At 40.3% G+C, this 9032-nt stretch overlaps 1 protein-coding gene across 1 annotated transcript; it reads right to left on the bottom strand.

Moving 5' to 3' along the window:
- Positions 1-2862: 2862 nt before the first annotated feature.
- LOC138195981 (5-hydroxytryptamine receptor 3B-like) lies at positions 2863-8002 on the bottom strand. Its single transcript, XM_069145637.1, has 9 exons — positions 7969-8002; positions 7622-7761; positions 7239-7283; positions 6938-7047; positions 6066-6235; positions 5444-5601; positions 4408-4618; positions 3394-3603; positions 2863-3128 (listed from the first exon to the last, which is right to left on the bottom strand). The coding sequence occupies exons 1-9, from the start codon at positions 8000-8002 to the stop codon at positions 2863-2865; spliced, it is 1344 nt and encodes a 447-aa protein (XP_069001738.1).
- Positions 8003-9032: the final 1030 nt, after the last annotated feature.

Here is a 9032-nt window from a genome sequence, read left to right as displayed (position 1 = left end):
GGTGCCGGTTCACCTGTGTGTCCCTCTGAAGTGTGCCTGTTGCTCTGATGAAAGGCCTCGGGTCACCTGACACCCACATCCCCCATATCCATCCACCATATCCATCCACGATATCCATCCACGATATCCGTCCACGATATCCGTCCACTTCACTCACATCCAACAGCGTGACCTCGTTAGTGTCACTCCGCTGGTGAGGGTGTATCCTCCGGCCATGACGCCACTCCTCCTCCTTCGATAATACAGCAGCAGCTCACCCACATAAATACAAGTTACGGAGCTCTGAGACCGGATCATATTTCATGCTGGAGAAATTATTTAATCAAGTAACAACAGCAGAGCAGAATATTAGTGATTTTTAAGTAAGAAACTAACAGGAAAGAGTGTCATCTCACCTACAGATAGAAAGAGTCTCAGTTTATTGTCTTAAAAGACATAAAATGGCCAGTCTGGTTGGTTTAGGACAAAAATCTGATGTTAAAATGAAATGGAAATGGCAAATTGATTAAATACATTAAAATGGCCTTTCAAAATAAAAGGAGAGGATGTAACATCTGGCTGTTATACAAAGGAGTCATTTATAGGTTTGGCTTATTTGTCTGGAAGTTGAAAGTGCTGCTGCTGGACATGTTTTCCAGGATAATAATAGTAATAATAATATTGATAATGTGTAGAAAGTGTCCACTTAAATTCACAGTTTCATTTTTCTTCTATTTTGGCTGAGCTTTTTTTACAGTCTATGTTCTAATTTAACAGGTTTGCTTTGTTTTAACTTAATTACTCCAGATCACTAAATATTGCATTAATTTTACATCTGAAGAACTCAAAACTACATTTCAGAGACTGAAGAAAGCCTGAATTCTGAATTCAGCTTGTATTGAGAGCCTTTTTTCAATAATAAAAAAAATGTATTACGAATTATCTACAAATATTTGATGTGTTTCTTCTTCTTATTTTGCTGTAAGTCTGATCTCAAGCAGTTTGATCTAAAAAACCAGCATTTTCTACTGAGTTCAAACCTTTAAACATTTCTCAGAGTTTATTATTTCTAAACAGGAACCAGCTGATTTTAAGTTTTCTTGTCAAGTCAAATTAACTCACTGCATGGACAGATGATTTTACTGCTATTAGATCGTTGTATCCTAAAATTTATGGTTTAATTTTCTTGTATTTTGGCTGAGCTTTTTTTTTAAGAGTACAATTCAAACAATGCTCTGAAATCTGCTTTGGTTTTGAAGCTTTCAGTCCAATAAATGAAAGCCAAGCAGAGCTGTAACAAGACTTTAGCTTCATTCATGTTACATTTCCTGCAGATGTGTTTGTGGCCTACTTTCTCAGCTGTCTGCAGTCCATGCTTCAACAATAATGAACATGAGCAGAGCAGCCTTTGAGGGCTCGTAGTTGTCTTTCTAAATATAAGCTTACAGTCAGCCTGTAATATTTCAGAAAAGGAATTCACTGACAAAACAATCTCATTCATTCTCTTTTATTCAAAATAAAAGATCTTGAAATGACAAAGATACTCAAAGTAAATCTTGACTCGAACACACAAAGCAGTGATGAAACATTTATCTTCAGTTGTGTTGCATAACATCTTTCAACCAGATCCACTGGAAGAGGAGGCTGCGGATCGCATCAAAATTGCATTAATATGGATTGTTCCACTGGCAAGTTTCTCTGTGATGCACTTTTGATATTCTTATCACGACTATTAGGGGAAACCAACGGGGAATAGAGACACAGCTGCTGAGCTCTGAATGCTTTCCATTGATCTATTTTGTGGCAGTAGAGATGGAGATTAAAGTATGAATACAATATCATAACATCACACTGGCAGTGGGGAAGCTGCTTTATTATACGTTATCTCAGAGTAAATATTCTCTGTCGGGAAACATAATAACCGACCACCGATGCAATAATGTCTCTTTCAGCCGGGCGGTGTTACGATGCAGCGGCGGGAGGACGGACACAGAATATCTTAAGGTTTCTGACTGCTGGAATTTTATTTTTGTACTTTTAACAGTCATTTGTATTGGCTTTTAAAATATATATATATATAATTATTATTATTATTATTATTACTACACTAAATCTCAGTTTGTCACAGTTTAAATACCAACTTAACCTTTGACCTTTAGTATTTGCTGTAGTTGTGTGTAAAATCACCAACATTGAAGGCTCTCTTAATTTGAATTTTACTTTAAACATTTATTGACTTATTATAACTCATAAAATGACACACAAAAAAGCCCAATTGTGAAAAAAATCTGAATTATACAACAATAATATTCAACTATTTAGTCAGTTCCAACAAAATATGTCAAAGAGAAATTAAATACGACCACTTCTTGACATATTTTAAACAAATTCATTATAGGTGACACACTTATGCTTGTTTTCAGGGTTTTTTCATATATTGTATTTGTACATCACATTTTAACAACAAGGTATTTCAAAGTTCTTCACATAAAGCATAAAATGCAGCAAGATTAAATGCAAAAAGCAATTAAAGGCAAAAGATAAATGGCAGGAAGTTAACATTCAACACAGCTAGCAGACTAAGTAGGTGAGGCCAACCAAGTCTGCTTATTTTACCTAATTTTTCACTGTTATTTTTGCATGTAAAGTGACGTCAAACCGACTTTCCTGAGCTTTCCTGAACCTCCCATTTTCGTCATATAGTAGGATGATACCAGTTCGACAGGGCTGACGTCATCGGATCGAGTGTTCGGACCAATCGTAAGGCTGCGTTTTTACTTTTACATACATTTTGGCACCGTTTAATATGAACGTCTGACATCGTAATCCAAAAAGCATGACGTCTAAATGCATTAAAAAGACGCGTCTAAATGTGTAGTCGGTTCAGGCAGAGCTCCAGCTGGCCCAGAGCAGCAGCAGAGTGCCGGCGTACACGGCCAGAACCAACAGGTAGAGGCGGAACAGGCAGCGGTCGAGCTTGGAGCAGAGGGCCAGCCAGTCGGCCTGCACCGAAGACTCGCTGTCGTCCTGGGATAAAGCCGTGCGGAGGGACACCAGCTCCTGGAGGAGCCAGTCCAGTCCAGAGGGAGCGTCCTGGATCTCGTTCAGGGACAGCAGGTCTTCATCCAGAGAGGCTTCCAGCTCGTAATCTGGAATGAGATCAAGAAATTCTAGGTTTAAAATCCGAACAATGAATATAGATTCATGCAAATGAACGTGAGCATCAGTGAGGATGAGACAATTCCCCCGATACCTGTGACGCTTTGAGTTGAGTGTTTCATCCTATTTTTAGGGTTCAGATAAAACATGCTTCCTTTTTTTATCCGAGCGTCTCTCAGCCGTGACTCATGAAGTTATTTTTGTAATCAGAAAGCCAGAACGAGCTCTGAACGGCCTTTTGAGCCTCCAGCCTACCTCCGGACGAGTCGATGTGGTCGAGGGTTTTGGTGGAAGTCAAGGCGCTCGCCGTGAAGCCGTGAGTCGCCGAGCCGTACTTGTCCAGCAGGCAGGCCGACACCGACATCTGCCTGACCTCCTGCTCGCTGTGGTGCAGCAGCTTCACGACCAGGATAGACTTGGTCAGACTGAGCATCAGCAGGGCCATGGACACCGCAAAGAACACACCTGAACGGAGATGGGAGGGAAATCAGGGAAGATCTCGACTCTGGATATTTACACAATCACTAAATCAGAGTCAGTAATCAGGTTAAAGCGTCAGTGATAGTTGTCACGTTTCCAAACTTCCCTCCATGTTGTGCCACTCTGTTAGTGCTGCACTATTTAGACCTAAACTGACTTTCCTTATTATCTACTTTCTCGTAATATTTGCAGTTTTTAAAGAGCATGAGGTGCAATCAAAAAGTTTAAAGTGTTCCCTGGTTGAACGCGGGACAGCAGGAAGCAACGACCTTGATGAGTGTCGTCTCTCCATCAACATCAGCGCCTCATGACGTTAACGTGACCGCTGGGACGTGGACATTTGTGGTTTGGGAAACAGAAAGTAGTTGACAGACTAAATACAGCAGGGAGGGAAGGACCACGAGGGACAGGTGAAACTAATCAGTTTTCATAGTTCAATTGTAGGATGTTTTAGATTTTAAGAAGATTCTTTTGTTTCCCTAAAAGTTATTCAGGACACTCAGTAAACCGGTTTCTTCTATCCCTTTCGTAGTTGCAGACATTTAAAACTCTGCACAGGTTACTGATGTCATTCTGCTGGATTCCTCGGGATTGTAGTTCTTGTTGCATTTTGGAATTTGTTATGTGAGACCAGTAGGTTATCTGGTTGCAAAAACAGAAAAAGTAAGTAAGTACAATGTCTAGAAGATATACTACAAAAAACAGTAGATATATCAAAAAATATTCCTTCAAAAATGGAGGGCTACAACAGGGAGATTGTAATAGAATAGAAATCGTGAACTATCTGACCGATGAGCGGCGTCCTGACAGCGGTAGCCGGCAGCTCGTCGGTCAGGTTCACCCTGAAGACGGTGTAGCCCAGCAGGATGCTGATCTTGAAGACGATGCGTGTGCCGCTGTTCAGAGGCAGGTAGAAACTGGTCACATCCACCAGCATAAGGAAGATGCTGGGGATGAGGAGGCCCACCACGTACAACAGGGGGCGCCGGCGGATCAACACCTGAACCAAAGATAAGGACAGTGAGAAAAAAATATCATCTCATTTTAACTGAGTTTGCAAAAATGGCATAAAAATATAGAATATTTTTCTAGATTTTTGTTGTTGTTATTTGTGCGGATTTTGAAGTAGTTGTCTGAGTTTTCTGTCTCCACCTATTTTTCCACTGATATTAGTAGAAGGTATTTGCTCTTTGCAGGCTATACTCTGTATTATTGTGCAGGTAGAGAAAAGCAAGACCGTTTTTATTTCAACACAAAAAAATGACTCTGCATCTTTTTCCAGCTGAAACACGTTTTGTATGACGTATATACTCTTTGCAACAGAACTCCCTTAATGTAATCATGTCCCAGTGAAACGCTCTATTACCAGAAAGCCTTCTCTCTCTGGGCTGAATAAACAGCAGCCCTCCGTGCTCTCCACCTGCATCGGGGCTATGGGGCCATTTTGCTCGCCTCTAACAAGAAGTCCATTGATCAGGCGGCCACTGAGACAGTCTCATTATGGTTGCTCGCCCTCCTCTGTCTATCAGCTCTTCTCTCTATCTGTCTCTTTGCTTGCCAGGAAACGGCCTCGGCCTCATCGTTTTGGCTTCAGCGCATCGGCTCGATCCAGGAAGGTCACAGCCGATTGCTTCACGCTTCCCGTGGAGGGTTTACAGTTTAAAGCTCACCATCGACGAGCAATCACCGTCATCGCAGTCACTCGTTGCTCAGCTGTTACCGTTAGATACCAGGATAGGTTCAGGGTAAAGATAACTTTCACTATGGTTTTCTGTTCCAGTTTTCCTCTCTTTAAATGTGATGAATGAGACAGTAAGGAACATACATTGAACTGGATTTGAGCGTAGTCGGTGTCGTCTTGGCGGATCTGCAGGTAGTGTGAAGGAATGGACAGCAGTTCCCATTCACCGTCGTTCATGAACTCCCTTTTATCGTTGGCTACGGCCTCCGCACTCCTCCACAGAGCCAGGTCTATTTCTTTCACTGTGGACGGAAAAGATAATACACAGCAAAAATGTCAGGGAACGGGAAGAACAACAGAACAAAGCAGTACATTTCTGTTTTCTCATTGCAAGTACAAGTACATTTTGTGAATTCAAATTTGGCACAAATGTTTTCTTGGACTCAAGGATGAACTTTTTAGATTTTGGAGGTAAAGGTCGATGGTCACTGTAAGATCACGTTTCCATGTTTCTTCTGAATGTAATATCTTGTAAATGCTTTGCGGGACCTCCTTCAAATTTGGCACAAATGTTCACTTGGACTTAAGGTTGGCCTGAATAGGTTTAGTTGATCGAAGGTCATTGAAAATGGATCCTAAGTTAGGAATATTGTGTCAAGCACATTTTTTAAAGCTGTTCTGCACCGCAGTGAAAACTATATGCTGTAAAATAGCCAAACTCTTTTTCTTTTTTTTCCCAACACTCCATCTGAGGACAGAAACCGACCCGAGTGAAGCCAGCTGCGGAAGGTGAGGCTGCAGTTCTGCTTGTCAAACGGAAAGGCGTACATCTCCAGGCTGCAGGCCAGCACCACCTGTACGGGCCGGTAGTTCTTCACCGAGCCGGAGGAGTTGACGTAAACGTACGGGATCGGAGTGGACTTCCCCTCGTCCACACTGGGAACACATGAAAGAGAGAGGAAGGAAAGGCGAGACGACTAAAAACCTTTATGTCACCATGACCTCCGTATGTAACTGTGGTGGAAGTGTGGCGGTTCACGTGCCGTGACTGATTACCACAATTTAGTTCAGTGGAATTTACTTTTATTTAGATTTATTGATCACCATGGCGATGTTTCTACATCAAAGAGGAGGATAGCAATAATAAGGACAATTTCTTGTGTAATATTTATCTACAGTATGTTAAAGGACATGTATCCTGTAGATTGTCTACTATTCATCATGTACATTATTACACAACATTTTTACTTCATATTTTTCAGTCCATTTCAGTAGTGTCTACATTTTAAAATATATTTGACCCTCGGTTTCCAGGTATGTTGTTTTATTTCAATATAGACTGTCTTGAATTACAGTAAACACAGTGAATGCTTCTGTTATTTTCTGAGAGCATTTCAAGGTCCAGGCCCCGAGGTCAAGTTGTGCAGTCACATATTCACATTTAGTTTGTGAAGGACAAGGACACACTCTGAAATGAGCAAACCTTGCCACAGAAAAAACCTTTTTCAATCTGTACTTTTGGTCTGATTTAATATTCATAGTATAACTACAGCATGCATCAGACCGTCATACTGACAGACAGTTGACTGCAGCACTTTACAAATATGTTTTAAAGTGACTGTTTCAGTAACGTCTTACAATTCACTGACGATAACATCGGGTATCCAGATGGCGTCAGACGACAGCGAGATCTCGTTGATGCCATCAAACTCCTCCGGATCCCAGACAAGGAACTCATCCCTCCAGATCTGAAAACGGCAGGTTTTCAGGTAAAATAACAGGATTCATACGCAAGAGAAAAAGCAGATATATTAAAAAGCAAAAGTACAACTTAACTGCCTGTGTTACCAATGATAAAGGAAATAATTTTGCATTCACAAGACTTGCAATATACAATGAAGAAGTTGTTAAACATAAAGAAAATGCAGAGGCGATGTACCTGTCTGTACCAAATACTTGTGGTTATGCTCTGAGTCTTTCCATCCTGGGAAAAGAAAAATGTCTTGAATGTGATGAAAGATACTCTTAACAATAGCCTACTTTTGCTTTATATTAAAGCTTCTGTAGTTACAATTTGAGTTTAATTAACCTTATATTACATAAATAAAGATATTAAAATGAATAAAAAAAAATATGATGAACATTGACATTTTAAGGAAAAACTACAAATCCCAGCTTCTTTGCCAACTTTGTATTTGGCCAAGAAACGAACACTGACATTGAATAAAATGTCTCTTTACAAGAAATGAAATTTCTCTAACTAGTGGAAGAAAAACAGTTCATTTTAGCAGCAGTGTAAATAATCATTTAAAGCTGACCTACCACTGCAAGGACGGACTGTAGAATGAGGTCTATGTAAATAGTGGTGGTACTGGTCCAGTTTTGAACGGGTCGGACTCCGCAGTCGTATCTCCTCAGCAGGGTCCTGGTCAGCTGGTTCAGAGCGGATCTCTTCGGCTTCTCTGGCACACATTCAGCCACATGGGCTGAAAGTTAAAGCTAGATCACCAACGTGGGCAAACTGGGACGCCTTAAAAACAAACTAAAATTCTAAAAATTCCTAGAATAAAACCCTGCAGGTGATATCGAACGTGCAAATAAATTATTGCTGTTAAAGAAAATTCAACTGTTTGGACATTTCTTTCAGCTAAAAGAAAAAAGCATCTTACCTGAGAGCAACAGTATCAGCCAAATGAGAGACATCAAGACAAAACTTAACCTTCCAGTTTACAGGTGCCACGTCCAAATGTTTGTCGTGTTAATATAAGAAATATCCACAGATTCATCTCATAGGTTCAAGCTGTCCAGGGTGTAAGAGAGGAACAATGAACAGGGTACTGCAGACATTTTGGATGCACTGATATTGATTTTCCACTGTCCGTGTAAGGTGATACAGATAATCATGAAACACGCCGGACAGAACAAAAACTAAATCCCTGAAGGTTTGTTTAGTGCCACTTCAGAGGATTATGAACATTAATTTAAATTACCTGAGAGTCAGGCTTCAGTCAAAAGTGCAGATATCAAACCAGAAAATAACTTTGGTAAGTTAGCCACCTAAATTTTACTTTATTAAAAGTCTTAAAGTATCTGATATTTACTGTACTTAACTATCAAAAAGTGTTAAAGTTTTGAGATTTATTAAAGTATACTCTTTAAGGTATTACATAAGGTATGTTTTGTATATTAAAAAAAACTTTTACAGTTCATCACAGATTGTTATTACTTAAAAAACAACTACTCTGAGAACCTAATGCCTTCTATATTTTAACTCAATTTTTTTAATGTTGTGTTGTGTTTAATCTTAATATTGGCATTTTTATTTTTAAATTACATTTTAACATAATTCTGTTACTTTCAGCTACATTTAACAAGTAAAGTTTGTTGTTATTATTATTATTTATTAATATTATAATTGCTAGAATATCAATGTAGCACTTCTGAGGCACAAAGTTTGGTTTATCCACACTGCGGGACACACTCTGCTCCACCCGGTGTGGAGGAGAGGCCGGCCCTCTCCTGCCCCACCTCCTCCCCCCCACCCCCACCAGGTCCTGCTCACTTATATAAGGGAAGAAACCAGTTCCCCCGATTCAGTTCAATTATCCTCCTCCCGGCACCGTTCCCTGAACCACTCCCTCCCTCCTCCCCCCCTCCCCCCCTGCAGCTGAGCTAACCACGCCCCGCCACCGCAATCAACAAATCTCATTGAATCACATTAAAATCCAAGTTT

This window comes from Embiotoca jacksoni, unplaced genomic scaffold (assembly GCF_022577435.1).
Source record: "Embiotoca jacksoni isolate LCO1_2020_lvr unplaced genomic scaffold, fEmbJac1.0.p SCAF_13, whole genome shotgun sequence".
Lineage (NCBI taxonomy): Eukaryota > Metazoa > Chordata > Actinopteri > Embiotocidae > Embiotoca > Embiotoca jacksoni.
Note: the sequence above shows the minus strand (reverse complement) of the source record. Positions and strands in the feature narration are given on the sequence as shown.

Coding starts and splice junctions, on each gene's coding strand:
- LOC138195981 (XM_069145637.1), bottom strand. CDS start 8,002: ATGTCTCTCATTTGGCTGATACTGTTGCTCTCAG. Junction 7,048..7,238: donor CAAGTATTTGGTACAGACAG/GTACATCGCCTC, acceptor TGCCGTTTTCAG/ATCTGGAGGGATGAGTTCCT. Junction 6,236..6,937: donor GATGTTATCGTCAGTGAATT/GTAAGACGTTAC, acceptor ATGTGTTCCCAG/TGTGGACGAGGGGAAGTCCA.